At 43.4% G+C, this 23101-nt stretch overlaps 1 protein-coding gene across 11 annotated transcripts in view; it reads left to right on the top strand.

The window, feature by feature from the left end:
* The window catches only part of BNIP1 (BCL2 interacting protein 1), a 52845-nt gene that overhangs the window by 5653 nt on the left and 24091 nt on the right, over positions 1–23101 (top strand). For 4 of the 11 annotated variants that reach the window (XR_003236257.2, XM_072756576.1, XM_072756577.1 and 1 more), the window contains exons 3-6: positions 318–409; positions 3205–3306; positions 4109–4227; positions 19047–19157. Coding sequence is in view for 10 of the 11 variants with exons in the window: in XM_072756576.1 (XP_072612677.1) it covers positions 318–409; positions 3205–3306; positions 4109–4227; positions 19047–19157 (424 nt within the window). In the remaining variant the exon portion in view is untranslated. Of the gene's footprint in view, positions 1–317; positions 410–3204; positions 3307–4108; positions 6240–7395; positions 10681–19046; positions 19158–20626; positions 20804–23101 lie in introns of those variants that run through there. The other 7 variants (XM_026006992.2, XM_072756578.1, XM_026006968.2 and 4 more) reach the window with 7 other exon arrangements.

The following is a 23101-nucleotide window of genomic DNA, read 5'->3' as shown; positions in this document are numbered from 1 at the left end:
CAGACCCCCTAGATGACAGGAGTGAATCTCCCATTCCAGAGCAGCTGAGCATCAGTCACAGGCTGACTGCTCTGGCTCTCAGTTCACTTCTCACTTTGGGGCCCTGGAGATTATCCTTACTTTCTTGCACATCAGCTATATACTTATGGATGTTTGTTATATTTACCTGACATTCCTGAGTGTTCTCTGTTAGGAGGGTTTTCAAGTGCTATTGTATAACCTGCCTAGAAAGAGGAGTAGTTTGGTTTTTATATTGGCTTTTTTTTTTTTTTTTGGCTTTTAAAATCATTTTAATATAGAGCTCTTTTCCCCCAAAGGAGCTTGAGCAGTCAGCTAAAGAGCAAGACAAAGAGTCAGAGAAGCAAGTTTTGCTTCAGGAAGTGGAGAATCACAAAAAGCAGATGCTCAGGTAGGTGGGGCCTGCGCTGGGTCACCTGCTCCCTGGGCGGCTTGTATAAAGGTTTGCCTAACAAACCTAGCTTAATGATTTAATTGTGTCATTTCTACACAAACTGAATGTCCTCTCTAGATCAGTAGTTCTCAAAGCAGGGACAAGCACGGGTTGTTGGTAGGTCAAATTGTATATAGTTTACAAAAGCATATTTACCATTATACTATATTTTATATTTTTAGGACAAAACCAAAAAATGATTGCTTTTGTAATACAGCATCTTTTTCTGTAAGGAAATTGCTACCAGAAAAAGTTCCTACTTAAGATGGACCAAAATTTAGAAAGCTTTGAGTGGGACTTTATCTTAAAAAATGAAACAAAAAATGTAAATAAGATTATGCTATGTTAAATAAAGTGGTGGTTATCATTGTAGCAGTGGGCTAACCTTTGGTTATATAATTGAAGTATGCACTATTTCTGGATATTGGGGGGGCTTTTCCAACAAAATTATCTGATGGCATGAAATAGCACCTGTCCCTTCACATGTGACTTTTGTATCATAATCATAAAGAGTGTTGTTGTGACAAAAATATATAAGGGCTCAAAAAAAAAAAAAAATTTAAGGGCCCCATCAACTTTCACCATCGTCTGGTAGCCAGGTCATTCTCTTTTGAAGCCCCTGCTAGTCATCATCCTCCTAGGTGTTGCTCTTTCTCCTTATTAATTTGCTCTAATTCTGCTGGATCTCTATGTCTCTGGTTTTGCTTTCAATGTGAGTAATTCTCCAGCATCATCCTTGGCAGGCAGCTACTGTGTTTATGACACCCAGCCCTCAGGAGGTGACTGACAAACATGTGGGCATGGTAGAGGCTGGTATAAGTAGGGAGGGATGTGTGCGTGGTCACCAGTGTTAAAGTGCTTGGCTCAGTCGGAGTACTGGAGTACTTTGTGTCATGATGGCGTTCGCTTCCCTCAGCCACCAAGGATACATTACAAACACTGAGTAAAGAGGACCCCTTGTATAAAGTAGAGTAAGTTACACCAGATAAAATGGGCTTAGTTAGCATGGCTAGGAGTTGAGAATGGCCATTCATGATGTAGAGTTACAGGGGAGAGAGAAAGCAGTAGATGAATACTTTGGCAGTTGTGTGTGAAAACAGTAGTTGCGCTTGCCTGGATTCTCGTGCTTATCACACCATTCAGCAAATATTTGTTTGTTTGTCTTTCTCCCCAGTAAATGTGAGCCCCTTGAGGGCAGCCACTATGGCTCATTCATCTCTGTGTCACAGGGCCCAGCAGAACTTCCTTGCTAACAATTAAAATATGTAATTGATTCTTTTAAAATATCAGGTGTGAAATGGCATAGCAGATGCTGTTCTGGTGGCAGAGAGCTCGTTTTACATTTTAAGCACAGAGGTACTCTTAGAAAAATACCGCATCAGTTCACATTTGACTTTGGTAAACATCTCAGGGGTTAGCACAATTGATGTGAACCAGCTGCCTAAGAGCTCTAGTGCTTGAGTTTGATTCTCCTAGGGGCCCAATTAACATTTTTATAGTTCATTGACAAAGGCTGCACTGCTAACCCCAGGGAGCTGTTCATCAAATTTGAGTTGTCTCTCATGAGGGAGATCAGGTAAAGAATGTAAATAAATCACATCAAACTGCTAATACAGTGTGTTTATCTCGCTCATGATTGGTCTGAATATGTAAAGAACAGCAAATCTTAAAGAAATATGGAGCAAAACCAAAGTGTTAAGTTACTATATTGTACACCTGAAAGTAATATTACACTCACTGTATGTTAAGTAACTGGAATTTGTTTTTGGTTTTTTTTTAGATTTTATTTATTTATTCATGAGAGAGAGAGAGAGGCAGAGACATAGACAGAGGGAGAAGCAGGCTACATGCAGGAGCCTGATGTGGGACTCGGTCCCAGAACTCCAGGATCACGCCCTGAGCCAAAGGCAGACGCTTTAACCGCTGAGCCACTCAGGAGTCCCACTAACTAGAATTTAAATGAAAACTTAGGGGCACCTGGATGGCTCAGTAGGCTGAACATCCAACACTTGATTTTGGCTCAGGTCATGAGCTCAGGGTCCCGAGATCCAGCCCTGTGTTAGGTAGGCTCTGTGCTGAGCATGGAGCCTGCTTGAGATTTTTTCTCTCTCTCCCTGTGCCCCTCCTGTGCTCTCGCTCTCTCTCTCGTGCTCTCTCTCCAAAATAAACAAATAAATAAATAAATAAATAAATAAATAAATAAATAAATAAAATATTTTTTTAAATAAAAACTTAAATATTGAGGAAAACTGCCTTCCTATGATTTTTCTACTTCTCATAATATCTATTGATTGGCTAATGGGCCAGAGACTGTTGTTCTAGGTACTAGTGATCCAAAAATGAGTAAGACACGGTCCTCAAGAAATGGAACCAACTAGGACACAAGGTAGAATGTGGTAAAATGGTAAAACGTTAGTGGTAACTGGACAGAACAGGGCCTCAAGTGCCCAAGGCGAGTTTGAAGTCTGAAGCCCTTGCCCGGCTGTAAGCACAGAAGTACTGTGGCCAGACTGCTCCCTCTGGCTGCCCTGGAGGGAAAGGGACAGCTACAGGCTGCTGGGCAGGGTGAGACCAGAGGTGTAGCCTAAGCTGGAGCAGTTGCCGGGGCAACCAAGAGGAGGAAATGGTGGGAGGCAGAGATGGATGACCCTGTAGGCCACTCTGGGAGGCCTTTCCCATCACTCCCTTGCCAGAAGGAAGAACTTATGTTCTTTGATCTGACAGAAACTCATGCAAGACCCTTCTGATTCCAGCAATCAGACCTCATGGAGGAAGGCTAATCTCACTTGCAAAATTGCTATCGACAATCTAGAGAAAGCAGAACTTCTCCAGGGAGGAGACCTCTTAAGGCAAAGGTATCTGTCTTTTTGTCTTTCTGGGCCCTAATGATAGAACAGATAGCAATTGGCAAGGTGCAAAACCCGTGTAGGGAAGCCCTTCTTGTTTTCAGTGTAAAACTGGTACTTAATTTTATTATATAGGTAATATTTTTTAAAGTATGAAAGAAATACTGGCTTATTTGTAATAAATTGGTAAAATAAAGGTGTCGATGACAAAATGAACTATACTGTGATTGTGTTGCACACATTTTGATATATATTGTGTCCTCCCACCATTTTTTTTTTTTTACAAAGTCAGAGTCCTACCGTATATAAAACTTAGCGCCCTGCTCTTCACATAGTATTATAGCACAAAGACTTGCTTGTTTTAGAAAACTCTTTAAACAAAGGTTCAAGAGTACTTAGTATTCCCTTGTATTGGCTGATCCCCCGTTTGTGTGTGTTTGCATTTCTAGTTTGTCAGTATTGTAAACAATACACAAGGGCACACCTTAGGACATAAGGCCTTGTCCACATTTTGGGTATTTCCTTTGTAGAGATTCCCAGGGATGACATTATTGGGCCAAAGGCATGAATGTTTCTAAGGCTCCTAATACTATTTCCAGATTGCTTTATAGAAGGCAGTACCAGTTTGCATTTCTACTAGCAGTCTTTAGGAGTGTGGTGTCAGCATACCCTTGCTGGCATTGACTGTGATTGTTGATACTTAAATATATATGCTATTTTGATAGATTAAAAAAATGGGATCGCATTTGAAGACGGGAGTTGTCTTATAGCCAGCTTTTGTTGACATGCCTATCCCACTCTGGACTTTTAGGAAAACCACCAAAGAGAGCCTGGCCCAGACATCCAGTGCCATCACGGAGAGCCTCATGGGGATCAGCAGAATGATGTCCCAGCAGGTCCAGCAGAGCGAGGAAGCCATGCAGACGCTAGGTAAAGCCAGATCAGGAGTTAGAAACTTCTCCCAGAGACTCCAGTTCCAGAGCCCTTGTCCTGGCACCTGCCACCATGCTCTCCCACCTTTGTCCCCATCCCCACCCTCATCCCCAAGCTTACTGACTTGTGTGGCTTCTCACTTCTTCAACACTGTGGTATTGCCCGGGGTGGGGTATGTTGCTCTTATTTCTCTTTTTGGTTTTTATAGTTGTACTACAAGATCTGCACACCCCCGTCAAAATGTTTCCCCAGCAGAAGCACTCCCAAGGTCTCATGTGAAAAGCCGAGATCCCCAGGCCTTCTGGAGAGTAGGTGCTGGCAGGACTCGGGGAAGGGCCTGGGCATCTGTTTTTTTTTTTTCTCTGGAGTTCTGTGGACCCATGTGGCCAGGCAGGTTGGGGAATCATTGCTTGGGAAGATATTTTAGTGTATCGGCTGCTGGCTAGTCTGCAAGGGCCTCAGCTTATAATTAATACTCCCCAGTGTTATTTTTACTGTAAGCTCCTTTTAAAAGATGCAGTCAGAGGCCACAAAAGAAGGTGCTTGAGCATCTGGTTCTCTCCAGCAGCTTTCCCATGGTGTCTCCCTTGTGATACAGAAGAGAATTGGCCCTTTTCAGGGTCCTCTGCATAAGAAAACAGAAGAGAGTGTTTACTCTCTGAAATAGTTTTGGAAGATTTATAAAGAGACAAAAGTGTCATGGTACGCAGATTGCACGAACCCACCACCCAACTTCAGCAGTTGTCGTCAGTTCATGGCCAGTCTTGTTTCAGCTCCACCCATCCTGTGCCCCCATCTGGATTTCTTTGAAACAAATCACAGGCATCATCTATAAATATCTCAATATGTCTCTTTAAAAGATAAGAGACTCTTGAAACAAAAAACAAACAGAGCCAAACCACGATACCATTATCACCCCTAAAAAGAATCTATAATTTTGAGCCACTTTTTTTTTTTTTTTTCAGTGCACTATTCAAACAGGCGGAAGCAAAAGGAGAACAGGCAGCTTGTCCCTAAGGCCAGCCCCCGTGTGTGAAACTTAACTGGGCATTTAGGCTCAAAACCAGCCAGTCACCTCCTCTACATACGTGCTGGGGGCAGGACTCAAGCCTTGGGATAGGCCTTGGAGAATGTGCAAAATAGGAGGCCACCTAGCCTTTGAGTTGAGGACTTTTCTGCTTTGATGCTGGTGACAGGATACCCTCCCCCCCCCACATACACATACATACATATCAGAAATAGATGATACAATTAAGTGGTGAGAAGGGTGCACAGATGCTGATGGCTTCTGGGGTGTTGAGGGCTGTTCTTGAGGCCCATTTTGTAGGAGAGAAAGCTGTTAAAGAAGAATGCAGTTCTTAACCCTTTCCTTACAGCTCTCAAATTCAGCTTGATTTAAAAGCCTACTAGGACTACAGTTGTTTTTTTTTTTTAAAGCATATTAGGGATATGATATCTGGAATTTGCTGAATTGGGTGGACTAGTATGGGGACAGGAGTGCCAGGGAATTGGTGGTTCTTGGGTGTGGGTGTTGGGCACAAGGCATTTCACAATACTATTCTGTCTACTTTGGTGATGCTTTAAAATTCGCTATAATAGGAAGTTTAAAAAGAAAGACCTATTATATCTTTTTGAACAGGTTCTTAGGTTTTTGGAATGGCAATAGGCATGGAGAAAGGGCCAAGAAAGATTTTTGTTATCTGAGTGTTTATTTTTCCCCCTCATCTGTCTTTATATTATAGATGCTGCTCTGTTTCCTCTGATAATTTCTTTTTACTTACTTACTGACTTTCAATTTTGTGAAAAGGTAATATATATTACATGGTTAAGGAAAAAACCTCCAGGCCTGCATTGTCCAGTAGAAATATAATGTGAGCTACATACTTAACTTTAAATTTTCTAGTAGGCCCGTTAAAAAAGGTAAAAAGAAACCTATGAATTTATTTAATCTATTACATACAATATATTACCTTTTCAGTATGCAATTAATATTAAAGACTATTGAGATATTTTGCCTTCGTTTTTTCATACTAAGTCTTTGAAATCATGTGTGTATTTTAGACTTACAGACACCTCAGTTTGGTTTAGCCACATATTCTTGCTCAAGTGCCACGTGTGTTTAGGGGCTGTACAGCCCTGGACAGTACAAGAGAGAAATTGAAAGATAGCTCTCTCTTCAGACCTCCCCTTAACCCCTGGCCATCAGGTCTATTCCCCAGGGGCAATCACTGTTATCAGTTTCTTTTATGTCCTTTTGGGATCCTCCACAGATGTATAGCACAAAGCAAATTAAATATCATTTATCCCCCTCTTTCTTACATAAATGGAATTTTCAGTATGGGTTTTCACACCTCACTTTTCCACTTTTCCGCTTAACAGCACATTTTATTCTGTGGATGTTCTGATACTAGGCTTTGTGGGAGAATCTCGCCAGGTAGACCTACTTATTACCCAAGTGTCAGGCTCAGATACTCATACTCAGAAGTAAATTTGACTCCTTAAAGCACATGTACCTCCCCTTAGATTTCATACAGTGGCCAGAGCATAGATGTGATATCTTTAAAACTGCAACAGTATCCCAGGACTGAAGCACTGATATGTGTGAGGGCTTGTGGCAGGGCCCAGCCCAACTTGTTATGATCCCACGTAGAGCAGATCTGGCTCTCAGGTGTCCTGGCAGTGTACACCTCAGGTGGAAAATCTTGGTAACTCCTAGCTTCTGCCTTCAAAAAAACCTCATAGTGCCTGGCAATAATCACCCAGGTTCATTTTGGGGCTGGTGGTTCTTCTCACCTGCCTACTTTAGAAAACTGAGATTGATGGTCAGGAAAGGAACTCTGTTCTTTTTTCCCTAGTGATGTTCATGTTGGAGAATGCGTAGTAGTGGCCCTATGACATTGTATATAAACCACATCACACAAAAAAAAAAAACAAAAAAAAAAAACACATCACTCTGAGCTGGATGGGATGTAGGGAGGTGCTTTCCTTATAATATGCTTGTTCTTTGCTCCTCTGGATTATCTCTTTTTACATCTTTGCTTATGGCTGAGGGGAACTTGCTACAAATTGCAGTGTTTTTTGCTGGTAACCCAGGCAGCAGAGCAAAGTCTTTGGATTTGGTGCTCTACAGTCTCTGAGTCAGGCTCCCTCCCTCTTTTGTTCCAGCCAATTCTTCCCGGACTATCCTGGATGCAAATGAAGAGTTTAAGTCCATGTCAGGGACCATCCAGTTGGGACGGAAGCTTATCACAAAATATAATCGCCGAGAGCTGACGGACAAGCTTCTCATTTTCCTTGCCCTGGCCCTTTTCCTTGCTACAGTCCTCTATATTGTAAAAAAGCGGCTCTTTCCATTTTTGTAAGATCTGAATTTACCAGCTTTGGCCCTTTACACTCCAGAGTCAGGATCTGTCCATGCTCCTGAGCTCTCCCCCAGGCTGCCAAACTAGTATATACCTCTGTGGCCTGCTCCAGTTGCTCAGCAGGTTGATTGCAGACTCAGCCCTCCAGCTTTCTCCGGGCAGCTGGTTGGCCTGTAAAGGGCGAGTAGAACAAGGGGAGGGAGGCCTGTCATTGGGACACCTACACGACACAGGGACTCCAGGAGCCATCACAGTGCATATGGCTGTCACAAGGGGCACACAGAGGCCAGCCTTCAGGATTTAATCCCTCTCTACTTCTGCTGTAGCCTTAATGCTAGATCTGGTGGAAGAAGAAAGAAGTGGGGAGACGGTTAAGGAAAAATCATGTCCATTCCTTGAATAAACTTGACTATATTTAATAGAATGAAATGCATGTGGATTTATAAGGTATCCTCCTGGGAATTTGTGTCCTGTTTTTGATGTCCAGCTATCTAGGACATGAACTCAGATCATTTATTTGTTCATTCAACAAAGGATTATTAAGCAACAGCCACATGCAATGTATTATAGACACTGCTGACTGTTACAAATACTTGGTAAAGCAGCTGTGGTTCCGCCCTCAGGGAGCAAGAAGAACAAGATCTCATAGGCTCTAAAAAAGCAAATTACAAAAAACCCCCACTGGAGGTGGCTGACACCACATCTGAGAAAGCTCAGGAAGACATCCTTCTCATTCTATGTACAGTGATGGGCCTGGCCTGGGGATGTGCCATGTCTTGGGGGCTGGCCCATGTCTTTCTCTTTAGGTCCAGAGCTAAATATAACCATGAGAGTGAGGCTAGTGATAAGCTGAGGCCTGTCTGGGCCTGAGTTCTGTTGAGGCCTGCGGGATACTAGGGCTCAGGCTGGGAGATGTTAGTGTCTCCTTGTGCTATAGGCCTGGCTGGTCTCACACATGAAATCCCAGCCTCCCCACTATTTATAGCCCCAAAGGCCCTGGGAGGTATAATGTGGAGGCAGAGGGGAAAGCAGAAAGAACATGGAATTTGAACCTTGATTTTGAGTCTTGGCTCTACTAAGGGACCATGTGACCATGGGCAACTTCCTTTTGTTACTAAGCCTCAGTTTCCCCACCAGTAAAGTGGGGATGATAGTCCATATAGATATTTGTAGAGTCAACATGAGAATCAAACGAGAACGTAAAGGAAAAAGTACGGCTTCTGTGTGACTGAACAGTGGGCTTCCCAAATGGGGTCACCTCCAGGACTCTGGGCTCTGAGGTTCCCTGCAGCAAACAGGCTTCAGTGAAAGCTGGCCGGGCCATCAGTTCTGTTTAGATCTGTTTGAACAGAAGGTGTCCACAGTTAAGACTTTAGTTATGAAGTGCCAGATCACCATGGGACCAAGTTTGTAAGATATTGGCTGCATACTCAGACTGACTGGTTTCATGAGTAGAATATAAGTTAAAGTGTGTGTGTGTGTGTGTGTGTGTGTGTGCGCGCGCGCGCGCGCGCGCGCACACGCGCGCACACATACACACTTCTATATATACGTATATATATCATCCTTAAACAATTTCTGGCCTCAGAAGGCAATGTAAAATGTGCATGCATGTGTCTTATTTATAGTCAAATTAAAGCTGAGAATAAAGCACAGATGGGAAATTCCCACTCAGATTCCAGCTGTAAGCGCAGCAGATGGATGTTATCAATTTAGGATTTTCTTGTCTTAACATTTTTCTTTACTACTTCCCACTAATTGTCAACATCCTCCTTACAATATGGGAATGTGTGGGCTTTGTACTCCTTAAAACATCTCCCTTGACTATTCTTTAACTTGCTTCCTTCTGCAAATAGGTTGAATTTGAAATGTCATCAATAGCATTGTATTTTGCAACCCCAATCTGCCACCAGGATTCAGTCATCCCCTAGTGGGCTGACTGGGCAGAAAGCAGCCATCTCCATATTCAACCGTGAGGGGTCAGTGTTCACACTTGCTCTATGGTCTTGCTATGTTTAGGACTCTGTTAGTCTGTATGGAATGCTCTTAAGGATTTTTTTTTTCCCCAGTTACCAGACTTAAACAAACAAACATAACAAATGTACAAAGCTTACCTATATAGTCTCTGTAAGATGTTTCATAAATGATTTTAATTTTCACTGCTAACAGTAAGGCAAACTTGTATTCTACATTTTGCTTAGATGACAGTCAAGGAGTTAAAAGTATAAAGCAGCTGTCAAGACATCATTCATTCAAGTATTCACTGAACACCTACTTTGTACCAGGCACTGTGTTGGGTACACTCCGTGAAAAAAACAACGATCCTCTGTCATCTTGGAACTTACAATATGTGGGGGGAGGGTGGGCAGATGATAAACAATTAACATACTAAATAAGCCATTCATTCTGTTAGAACATAAATGTTTTTAGGGAAAAGTGAAACTGGCTAATAGAGACCCGGAATGTCGGTGTGGGGATAGGTTTGCTATATTAAGTAGGATGTCAGAGTTGGCCTCATTGAGGAGGTAAGGTCTGAGCAAAGTCGTGTTGGGGAGGAAGATACTTTAGCCATGTGGACTTCTGAGGGAGGAGGGTTCCATGCAGGGGCCAGCTAGAGCTAGTACAAAGGCCTATAGTGGGAGCATCTGTGATGCTGTGATTTAGAGTCAGAAATATATATTTCTTTTCCCCGGTCCTGGCACAGAGCTCCTAAGACCTTTGGACTTTCCTGCAATGAGAGTGATAAAGGTTTTTTTTTTTTGTTACATTCCTGAGGCAACTTTTGGAAAGCACCAAGATTGGGGCTGGTTGCCAGTGGATCTCAGAGGAGGGGAGAGGGGCTGGAGATTGAGTTCAGTCACCAATGGCTGGTGATTGCATCAGTCATGCCTGTGTAATGAAGCCTCCCAAAAACCTCCAAAAACCCTAAATCTTCCAGGTTGGTGAGCATGTGGAGATTGAGGGAGGGTGGCACACTTGGAGAGAGCAGGGAATTTCTGCGTCCTTTCCTCATACCTTGCCCTGACATCTCTTACATCTGGCTGTTCCTGAGTTATATCCTTTTGTAATAAACTGATAATATAGTAAATACAGTGTTTCCTTCATTTCTGTGAACCTCTCTAGTGAATTAATTAAACCCAGGGAATAGGTGCTCATGGGACCTCCCCCATCTATGGCCTGTTGGTCAGAAGCACCCGTGACAACCTAGACTTGTAAGGGTAGCTGAAGTGTGGATGGGGCCACAGTTTTGTGGGACTGAGCTCTTAACCTGTGGGATCTGATAACCAGGTAGACGGTGTCAGAATGGAGTTGAATTACAGGACACCCAGCTAGAATTGCTTGTTGATGTCGGGAATAAACCCATACATCAGAAATGCATGCATGCACTTGAGCATGACAGATGGGGGAATAGCAAGGAAGCTAGTGTGCTAGAGCAGAGTGTGAGGAGTGGTAGAGAAGTAGCCTGGGAGATCAGACAAAATTACAAAAAGTCTTGTAAGTCATTGGAATGATTGAGCTTGTTCTCTGAGGGACATGGGAGCTATTGGAGCAGAGGAGTGACTTGATATGACCTGTGTTGATAACTAAGTGAATGAGACAAGTGCAGAGCGGGGTGGCCAGTTGGGAGGACAGTGGCAGAGGTTGCAGATGATAGTGGCTTATACCTGACTGAGCTGTAGAGACGATGAGAAGTAGTCATATTCTAGATATATTTTGAAGCTAGAACCAATAGGGATAAGGTTTCTTGAAGGAATGAATATCATTCTTGAAGGAGTGAGAGTTAAAACTATGAAATTCCTTTTTAAAAAATTTATTTTTGAGTAATCTGTACACCCAGAATGAGGCTTGAACTCACAACCCTGAAATCGAGTCGCACGCTCTACCATCTAGTCAGAGCCATCTAGTCTCACTGGCTCTCCAGTGAGCCAGTCTGGTGCTCCAAAACTATGAAATTCTTGGCCTAAGTAACTAAAGGAGGAAGAGATCAAGAGTTGGGTTTTGGACATGTTGAGATGTCTGTTAGACCCCCTGGTCAAGATGCCAGGTATGTATGTGGTTATGTGTGAGTCTGGGGTTTGGAGAGCAGTCAGGGCTAGAAGTGTAAATTTGGAAGAGGGCACATAGATGGGATTTAAAGCCATGAAGTTGGATGAGATCACCCAGAGATCTGAGTATAGATAAAGAAGAAATAATGACAAAAATGAGGAACCTGCAAATGAGACTGAGGAGGAATGCCCAGAGACAAGAGGAGGCACTCTTACTGGTCAGACTTCTTAGGGAGTCTGTTCTTTTAATCCCCCAAACAGGAGACTTTTTGATCTACAAGAATCTGTGTTTTTCATTATTGTCTTCATCGTCATCATCACTGTCATCATCACCAAAAACATCTACTATTTGTCAAGTTCCCACTGTGTGTTAGATAACCGAGGACTACGCAGACATGTAGTCCCCTGCCCCCCTTGCCTTTAAGGACAGCACAGAATGAAAATTGTGCCTGTGCACTGGCTGCCATAGGGGACCTGTGGAGGGAAGGAGCACCTGGGACAGGACATGGAAGAGTGTGCCTTCCCCATTGAACCACAGCTCTGTCTTCTTTTTACTGCTCAACTTCTGTGACATGGTCTGTTTCCTCACCTCCCACTTCCCGGTACACTGCACCCTGATTTCTGCTACAGTCACTCTCCCATCAACAAGCACCACTGGGGGGCCTCATTTACCTCCAGGCTGCTCATCTGAAGGCTGTTTGCCCCCCTATCCCTACCCCATCCTTAGCAGTTGTTGACCATGGTGGGTATTGATTCCTTCCAGAAACCTCCTGCTTCTGTAAAACCATACTCTTAGTTTTCCTCTTATTCTCTGGCAAGTCTTGCTCACTCTTCTTTTTTAATCTTCAGCCTTAAGTGCTGGCTTATTAGAGCTTCTTCCCTCTTTTCTTTGTATATATTCTCTCACAGACAAGGTCATCTATATCCCCCACAGTTTAACAATCATCTAGATAATCACTGTCAATAATTCCAAAATTCTGTCTCCATTAAAGACTCTCAGGTGAGCTCCAGATCTCTATCATCGCCACCTTTTATCATCTCCATTCAGGTGTTTCTGTCTCTGAGACTCTTCAGGAGGGACCTCTCCCTCCCAGGTCTGGCTGAACTCTTTCCAACTTTCCTGTCTTCCCTGACACACCTCCCATTTCCCCTTCCCAGCTTCCTTTTCCCTTCCTCAAGCCCATCTGCTTGGATACCTCTTGCCACTAGCCCAGGAGAGGAGACTTCATTCAATATGGTTCTGAAGGAAGGCAGATACATTATGCTGGTGAATTTAGGAAGCCAGAAGTCTCTGTTGGAGGCAGTTTGGCAGGGTGACCCAGTTTGGATATTTTTCTAAGGAAAAACAATAGTTAAAAAAAAAAAAAAAAAAGATAGTAAAATGTAAAGTAAGCTTGCTTTTCTTCCTTAACTAATGGTGGTCTTCCCTGGGGCCCTGACTGAGGGCTTGCCCAAGCTTTGTTTCTTCCCTAAACAAGAACAGAGTAAAAATAGCTGGGGGCTAATCTAAGAGATACCAGTGTGGAGTCTCAGCAGTTGTCAGGAATGAAAGGCTGCAGGCTGGAGTGAGGGAGAGGTGGGGTGTTACCAACTCCCACCACTCCCACCCACCCCAGTCCCCAAGAGTAGAGCCTGAGGGCCTGAAGTATTGGTCAACTTGCATTTTCAATGGGCTATAATACACAGGGCCCCAGATCTGCCCTTTGGTGGCAGAGAGGCCTGGGTTCTAGTTGCAGTCTTCCTGGCCATATATCCCTGAGTGGGGATCACCCCTCTTGTTTTCTCATCTGGAACACAGGGACATTCAAGAGCATTGACCTCTTAGGTGTGCTGGGAGATTAAAGAACAAAACTCACCCAAGAGCTCACAGGTCACCCTGATGACCACTGCCTTCATTCCCAGAAGAACATGGAGTGACCTCATTCCCCTTTCTCTTTGGGGCTTTATTTTGGAGGAAATGGTGGTTAAGTAAAGATGTTGCTGGAATTGGCACGGAATCAGGCCCAAGGATAGAGTAAAGTTTCTCAAATGGCAGAAAGCTGAGTGGGGCAGAACAGGTGGTGGCAAATTGGTCATCTTTCCCAAACCATCCAGGGGGAAAAGAAAAAAAGTCAATGGGAAAAATTAGCTCAATATAAAATGTTTTTGCTATTATTAAATCTTTGTTTCCTGTCCCCACCCCACCCCCACCCCCCGCCCCAGGCAGTCTGGCTCACTGGCAAAAAATGCTCCTAGATAAAATGAATCAATAAAGTAGCAAATGGGGCAGCCTGGGTGGGTCAGCGGTTTAGCACCCCCTGATCCTGGAGACCTAGGATTGAGTCCTATGTCAGGCTCCCTGCATGGAGCCTGCTTCTCCCTCTGCCTGTATGTCTGCCTCTCTCTGTGTGTGTCTCTCATGAATAAATAAATAAAATCTTAAAAAAAAAAAAAAAGTAGCAAATGAGTATGGACTGGAAAATGAGGAAATGGTGAATCAATTTTAATCTGTTTGGTATGAAAAACAGGAGGGCTCCTGATAGAAATGTCATAGTTTCTAAGAAAGGAGTTCTTAGTTTGCAAGAGATGGCCCTGCCATTGCATTCTCTGCCATTACCTGAACAGATTTGTGAACCAGTGGATTCAAGGACCAAGGGGCGGTGTGTTGTTAGACTCTGCAAGCTCCCGGCTGCCTTGCTGAATGACCTCAATCCACTTCACCCCCAATCCATTCCAGAATTATGCTGCATAGGTGCTTCAGCTGCCCTCTGTGTTGGGCACTAACGACAGAAGAGTAAGATTCCACCTGTCTTGTGGAGCCCACAGCCTGTTGGAGACAGACCTGGAGCTAGATAGTTCCCCTAGAGGATGGTAAGTGTCCTAAAGAGAGCCCCAGGGGTCCTGGGGAGCACAAAGTGACTACTTTTTTAGACTGTTTAGAAGCAACAAAATGGTAGTCAAAATAAAATTAATAATCAATTATAATGAGGTCCAAAAGCAGCTCTTGGTGAGATTTCAGTAGGTGGTGATGTTAATTTACCGAGTGCTTACTGTGTGCCAGGCACTGTGCATTATTTCACTTAATTCATGAATTCTACCAATAGTTTTATTACAGCTGAGGCAGTTATGACCCAGAAAGGTCCAGAAATACACCCAAAGCCACACAGCTAGTAACTAGGGTTCAAACCCAGACCACTAGGCTCAAGAGTCTCTGGATTCTCCCAACAGTAAGAATAAGAGGCCAATAAAGTTCTGGGGACAGAGGTTCCTCAATGCAGACCCCACCCAGCAACTGTAATGATCTAAAGGGGAGGGTGGAGATGGTGGAGTTGAGGGTGCAAGGTTAGAAGATCCCTGTGTGAGGATGCCTGCTGAGCTTGGTCAGCACTGGGGCTTCAGGAACTACACAGCCACAGGAGCAAAAAGAAGGAATTCACTGTCACCTAGTGGTAAGGTCTTTAGACACAGCTGGATCTAGGTGCTCTAACAGAAATGTGAGGAACTGGTCTCCTTTGATCTCTCCCCTGTTTCCCTCCACGTACCTTTCTTCTGAGATGGACTCTGACCAGGTAGCAGGTTTCCCCCTTCCTCCATGGGCAACTTCAGATTTATATCCACTCAGCTTGGAGTCCCTGAAAAGCCTTTCCCCTAAGAGTTCCTGAAAATACCTCAGTGGGTCCCTGCACTAGTCCCTGTGGCCCAGGGAACCAGGATGTCCTGATTGGTCAGGCCCTGGTCACATGCCCAGCATGGGCATTGAGTCAGCCCTGCTTGAACCAACCACAGAGTCGAGGGTGGGAGGGGGTGGTTCCTGCAAGGAAATAAGGGCCCTTAGGCTGCCTTTTGCTAGGACAGTGGTGTGACCGCAGCAGGCTGTATGAAGGCCAGGGCTTACTTCCTTTGTAGGAAGGACCATACTTTTGCCAGTGGATTCTCTTATTGTGAAAACAATATATGTTCATTGCAGGGAATTTAGAAAACATAAACCGCACAAACACCTACTTCCAAAGATACACATTTATAATCTGATCTAGAGAGAATAGCCAGAAGCATTTGGGAGTGGATGCTGTATCTTTTTTTCCTTAATTTTCTACCTTCAACAAGTATGGGATCATGTTGTATATCCTGTCTTTTTAATTTAAAAAAATAGTTGATCGAGATATATTTTATAATAGACTTCACTATTAAATTGTACAGTTTGATTATGTTTGTCATGTGTACCACCACAGTGAAGGTAATGAGCACATCCATTACCCCCAAAAATGTCCAAGTGACCCTTTGTAATCTTTAGTATATGTGCTACTGAAATGAACACATGACCTTTTGTAATCTGTTTGCCACCACTGCTCCCCTACCACTCCTGTGCTTTCTCCAGGTGACCACTGATATGCTTTCTATCACTATAGACTAGATTGGACTTTTTAAATCACTTTATATAAATGGATCATATCATATATAGTATGTGGGGCATGTGGCTTTTTTCACTCAGTATAATTATTGGCCTTTTACCTCAGTATAATTATTTTGAGGTTTATTTGTGTTGTTAAATGTGTCAATAGTTCCTTTTTGTTGTTGAGTACTATCCTATTATTATGAATGTGTCGCAGTTTGTTTATCTGAGCTGGATAATGGACTTGCACACCCATGGTCATAGCGGCATTACTCACAGTAGCCTAGAGGTGGAAGGAACCCCAGTGTCCCATCAGTGGATGAATGGATAAACAAAATGTGGTTATACACACAGTGGAATATTACTAAGCCTTAAAAAGGAATGAAATTCTACCACATGCTACGTGGATGTCGTACTTTGATGACATTATACTGAGTGAAATAAGCCAGACACAAGAGGGCAAATATTGTATGATCTCCCCTATACAAGGCACCTTTTGTAATCAAATTCATAGAGACAAAGTAGAAGGGTGTGGCTGTTTGTGGAGCGGAGAGTAAGAAGGGACAATGAGGAGTTGCAATTTAAAACTTAATAGGGACAGAGTTTCAAGTTGGGATGACTCCGTTTAGGAAGAGTTCTGGAGATGGATGGTAGTGCTAAATGCCACTGATTGTATACTCAAAAAGGGCTAAAATGATAAATTTTGTGTTATGTATATTTTACCACACAAAAAGATTATTTTAAAGGAGAGAATAGATTTCCCAGCAACCCACTGAAGTGGCTCCAGATCTAAAGGAGAGCTGTTGGAGCCTGGGGCATTCTGAGACTGAGCCCTGAACAAGTCCTGACTCCAAACACTCATGGTCCTAGCACTGTGTCCCCCAACTCTGCTCTTCTCTGGGACATTTCATCCTCTCAACCTGTTCTTGGCAGGACACATGACCATTCACTGCTCTGGGATTTAAGAAGACAGAACTTTCCCACATTTAGTAAGAAAGATACTAGGGAAGGATTCGTGGAGCGCAGACACCAGAAACCTCAAAGTCATGTTCAAAACTCCCGTTTTCCTCTCCGTGTTATTACCTCCTAGAGTGTGGCCATTCTTTTCCAAAGTGAACTTTCCTTTGGCTCTCCCTTTTCCTACTGCCCCAACTGGACTTGGGCTGGCTTATTGCAATAACTTTCTTTTGGGGGCGGGGGTAGGGAGGGTAGAGGGAGAGAAAATCTTAAGCAGTCTCCATGCCCAGTGCAGAGCCTGACTCAGGGTTTGATCTCAATCTCATGACCCTGAGATCATAACCTGAGCCAAAATCAAGGGTCGGATGCTTAACCAACTGAGCCACCAAGGTGTCCCATGCAATAACTTTCTGAATGGCCTCCCTACCCTAGGCTGTAAGTGATGGGCTTATTTAAGGTGAAGAAACAGCACATTTCAAGAATGTGAGGATGAATGGAGAGGTAAGTAGGCAAGATCATGGAGGAGGTGAGGGGAGAGGGTTCACTTTGGGAACAGGATTCAGGTTCCCTTGAATGTAAGAACATTTCGAGAGAGTGTGTATATGTGTGGAGACATCTGCTATCTCTGGTTTCTCTTTCATGAGGGTTCAAGGTAAGGTTAGGGGTGCTGAGAAGATGGACAAGACAAGGTCTCTTAGGGTGGTGGGTAGGATGACTGGTAGTGTTGGAGCCTTGCAGAGTTTCTGGGAACTTTGGTTCAGGAAACCACTGTGCAATTGCTTTAAAAGATGTTTGCAAATTTCTTGACATTCTTCCCATCAAAATGTGTAATCTAAGTCCTCTCCCCTTGAATATGGGCTGACTTAAGTGATATGCTTCTAATAACAGACTGCAGTGGAAGTGATGCTGTGTGACATCTGAGACTAGATCATAAGACAATATAGCATCCATCTGGCTCTCCCTCAGGACACTCACCCTTATAATCCAGCCACCATGCTGTGAAGACACCCAGGCCATGGGCAGCTCAGGTGGCTCAGTGGTTTAGTGCTGCCTTCAGCCCAGGGTGTGATCCTGGAAATCTGGGATCAAGTCCCACGTCGGGCTCCCTGCGTGGAGCCTGCTTCTGCCTCTCCCTGTGTCTCTGCGTGCCTCTCTCTCTCTCTCTGTCTCATGAAGAAAGAAAGAAAGAAAGAAAGAAAGAAAGAAAGAAAGAAAGAAAGAAAGAAAGAAAGAAAGAAAGAAAGAAAGAAAGAAAGAAAGAAAAAGAAAGAAAGAAGGAAGGAAGGAAGGAAAGAAAGAAAGAAAGAAAGAAAGAAAGAAAGAAAGAAAGAAAGAAAGAAAGAAAGAAAGAAAAAGAAAAGGAAAGGAAAGAGGGAAGGAAGACGCCCAGGTCGAACAAGGAGGCCACCTGCTAGTGTTGGAGCCCACATGAGGTTTCCGCTGACAGCCAGCTTCAAATGCCGGGCATGTGAATGATGAGGGCTTCAAAATGACTCTGCACCAGCCGCCTTCTGACTGCAACCATGTGAGCATGAGAGGCCCCAAGGAAGAAATGCCTGGCTGTACCCCACAACACAAATAACAATGGCCAGGTTGTTGTTTGGCACCACTGTATTTGGGATGATTTGTTACACAGCAGTAGATAGTTGGAGCATGCTACCAGACTGCCCTCAGAACATCAGCTCCTGGGGTTGGCATTGTCCTTATTGAATGAAAATTCTTTTTTTTATGGTAAAGTGATTCATTTCATGGTAAAAGTGATAACAGGTTCCTGTGAGAAAATTTGGAAAACATTGGCAATTTCAAAGAAGAAAAGATGACCTGAAAACCCACTACCCAAGGTCATCCCTAGCACATAACAGGCACTCAATAAATATTTACTAAGGAAGTAAATGAACCTGATGACTTGCCCACTAACCCCCTCCATTTTTGGACATTTAGGTTGTTTGCAGGTTTTTGGAGTAGTAGGGTTTTTTTTACCTCTGGAGTTCACTGTGCTGAGCAATATGGAAGCAGGGCACAGAGAATAGGTTGGGCAAGCCATTCTCTAAGGTTTGTAATCTTAACATTTGTCTCTCCCAGGTAGAAAAGCATTTCCTGGAGCCTTCAGCTTCTTCCCATTTGGGGTATTGACTCACCCCAGCTCAGAGATCGTAAACTTCTTCCTTCTGGAAAATGGATTTACAGAGGAAGGTGAGCTTTTAGGGATAATATTTATATCCATTTTTCAGTTGTGCTGCTCATGTTACTTAGGGTCATGCTGACTTCAAACACTTCTGTCCAGCAAGTATAGGCATTGCCATCAGCTATTCTCAGGAACAAATGTGGTTGTGTAATCCCAGGGCCTACAGAGAATGTGGCAGCAACTGAAACCAAATTATTTCACCATTTTCTAAAACAAAAACTGGAAAGCAAATAGTAGAGGTACTTTTGAGCAGATAATATTAGTGACCCAGAATTTTATCAATCATCTGACCAAAATACATCTAGTTCCTTCTGACTTGAAAATGGCCACTCATAAGGTTGACTTTTTTCCTTCTGTATTTTAACACACTCAACATTGCTTTCTTCCCTAGTGTCCTGCAGTGATGTAACTGTTACAACCAGTGCTTGTAACTGGTACAAGCAGAGCAGAGTTTAAGGGGGAGGCCTCTCTGGCTAACCAGGAGCACTTCTCTCCTTTATTTAGGGATGGGAAGTAGGTGTAGCTTAGCACAGATGAAGTTATTTGGTTGTGGTAGGAAACCATCTGGAAGAAGGACCCATATTCCTTTCCCTTGGGCAAGGAAGGGATGTCCCTCTTGCCCAGCCTCAGGATTGAGAGGCAAAGACCCTGTGGTGGCCATCTGCTGTGTCTGCTTGTCCTACATCTATTCCCCTTCATTTTCATCTGGAAATACCCTGCCTCTGCCAGTTTTTCTTTGGAGGACCACCCTTCCCCACTCTTTAGTCCATATGGTTAGAGTGGAGCTCACTCAACCCTTGATCCCAGGGTTAGAGATGTGACCTGGACAATCAGGGTCAGATTAGCTCAGTGATTGGCCCATATAACCAAAGCTAGGCTATGAAGCAGTCCTAGGACATTTGCTGGAATTCTGCAGAAAGAAACATTCTCTTTTGCTGGGATTGCCAAACTCCTAGGAAGGATCCCGGAACTCCTATCTTCAGAGGAGCCTGTCTAGAAAGAGCCAAGAGACAGACAGCATCCTCCTGAGATAACTTAAGTCCCAGGATCGAGCTATGCCTAAAACCAGCCGTATCTCTGATCTTCCTATTTAGATCATCCCAAATTAACGTATTTACTTTGGGTTCTGTCACTTGCAACTCAAAAGGTCCTTAATCATAGAGCCCTTATGTATTGGAGGAGAGAGAAATTAAGAGGAAGGGAACTGGCAGGCAAATCCCTGTCCCCAGAAGGCCTCCAGACAGGGGCCCTCCACATCAGTATGGCCTAAAACATAACAGTTTTTGTCTAGAGCTTTCCCTATAAAGGCCCCTGGCCCCATTGGCCTTGTGGTTTACTTTGACCACCAGTTGTTCAGTTGACTGTGAACTGGTCTTAACCCATTGCTGGGATTAACATTGCCCCCAATGGGATTAACATTGCCCCAAAGTCTGGAATTTGGCCCTTGACGTTAAGCCTGACCCTTGGCTTATCACAGGGAATGAATGTGGGATGCCTGCTTGAATCTGACCACTGACCAAGGATAAAGAAATTGGATGTCAAAAGCTTTCCAGCTCCACTGGTGTTCCCTATTTGGGTTGCAACCTCATTACCTTCTCACAGCTTCCCTACCCTGTCACTGGCCAAGCTGGAAACTCAACGTCCTTCCCATCTCCTTTGTCTTTATTACCTCTGACTTGTCATGAGGCTCCTACTTCCACATAAATACTTGATATGGAGAAATTGTGACCATATTAAAAAATCCTATGAAGTTCTTACATTATAATTGCCAAATAAAAGAAAAAGGAGGTTCTTTAAATGTAGTTTTGACCACTGTAAATTTTTTGAGATGACAAAACAAAATTTTCCAAACCATCTTTTTCAAACTACTTGTGTTATAAAAGCAAAACTTCTTGGCAGTGATGACTATTAAGAATTTGAAGCACTCAGGATGCCTGGGGGGCTCAGCGGTTGAGTGCCTACCTTTGGCTCAGGGCATGATCCTGGTGTTCTAGGATCAAGTCCCACTTTGGGCTCCCCGTGGGGAGCCTGCTTCTCCCTCTGCCTGTATCTCTGTCTCTGTCTCTCTCTCTGTGTCTCTCATGAATAAATAAATAAAATATTTTTTAAAAATCTGAAGCACTCATCATTAAAGAAGAGATTGAAGGTGGACATCACCCTGCAGGCTGACATGAAAGGTACATTCATGGAAGGAAATTCTCATTCAGATTTTTGACAATATTTCATTCAAATTTCCTATTAAGTAAGTTTCCTCTTTTTTATAATTTATTTTAAAATCAGAATTATGTAATATGAAAGTGTGAATTTTTTCCCTAAGCCCATAGAGAAAGGTCTAAAACCCCCTTGTCTGCTGCAGCTTGCCATAGCAACATGGTAAAACTACTTTCTACCCTTTGGTTGTCTGATGTATCTCTTTAAAAAGTCTGACAACAAGGAATCCAGAAGCTTAGATCTAACATCCTTACTGTCATCATCTTTCTAATCCAGACCCAACACCCACTTGTATCTTCTCCTCTGTACTCATCTCAGGACCCTACTGAAAGCCTGCAGCTAGTCCACTAATAGAGTGAAAGACAAAACCAGTTTAATATCACTGTGTGAGGAATAGAGGTGTGATGCCTATCGTTTCTCTACTTTTCAAATTGGTTAGGAGAATAGCATGATTATCTCTTGAATAAAACTGACACGTAGAAATTCTCTCATATGCAAATTCTCTATGGAAGAAGACCCATCTCCAAAACGTATGTGAGAACAAGATGATGTCTCTTTAGAAAAGTGAGTCCACAGTGTGTTAAAACACAAAATCTGAAGTCTTTGCAGATTGTAACTCCTTGGCAGATGTTTGCCAGTTAACAGAAAAGCATAAAACCACATGTTCACTTGAGCATTTATCCCAGAGAAATGAAAGTTTACATCCTCACAGAAACCTGTAGACAAGTGTTCAGAGTGGCTTTAATAGCCCCAAACCAGAAACAACTCAAGTATCGTCCAGTGGGTGAACAACTAATCAAATTCTAGTACATCCTTACAATAGAATACTCCTCACAATAAGAAGGTTCAAACTGTCCATATGTACAGCAACCTGGAAGGGTGTCATGAGAATGATGCTTCATGAAGAAAGCTGATCTCAAAGGTCTATGTGCCTATGAGTCCATTTATATAACATTCTCAAAATGACAAAACTAAGCAGATGGAGAACAGATTAGAGACTGCCACAGGATGGGGGGGGGGGCTGTGGCTGTGAAGGGGTAGTATAAGGGACTTCCTATGTGGGCATGGAATGGGTCTGTCTTGATTGCAGTGGTGGTTATACCAGTCTATTCATGGGATAAAATAACACAGAAACACACACAAATGAACATGTGAAAACTGGTGCAGAGTAAGGCCGGTGGTCTAGTTAACCATAGTATATCCACATCAGTCTCCTTTGATTTTAGACTATGGCTCTAAAAGATGTTACCATTGGGGGAGGCTGGGTGAAGAGTCGATGGGATCCTGTGTACTATTTTTGCAACTTTCTGAGAGTCTAATGATTTCCAAATACAAAGTTTTTAAAAACCCCAAACATTAGGGATACTGCAGATGAATATAAATCAGAAAAGAAGGTTTCTTGCTAGACTCTGGGGTTCATTTTACTTGAGCTTGACTCACTAAGTACTGTTCAGGAGCTCAAGTCCAAGTGCAGAGTGTCATGTGTTCTATGTGCTTGTGAATTTGACTTGTCTGTTCCCCACTAGAAAAGATGAGGCTGCAGCTCATCAAGTGAAATGAGATGTGGCTTTAATTCCTAGACTCTCGGTCCCCTCCAGCCCCACAGTCATCCATTTGGTTGGGGACCAAAGGTCACTGATGGGGGAAGTGCTTCCCTCTTGTCTCACTTTTCACCCCTCTGGCAGTGGCCATGGCTCTTTTTAACAGAGTGGTCCTTCCAGGGTGTGGCCTCCTGTGGCCC

This window comes from Vulpes vulpes, chromosome 4 (assembly GCF_048418805.1).
Source record: "Vulpes vulpes isolate BD-2025 chromosome 4, VulVul3, whole genome shotgun sequence".
Classification (NCBI taxonomy): Eukaryota; Metazoa; Chordata; class Mammalia; order Carnivora; family Canidae; genus Vulpes; species Vulpes vulpes.
This window is presented reverse-complemented; position numbering and strand designations above follow the sequence as displayed.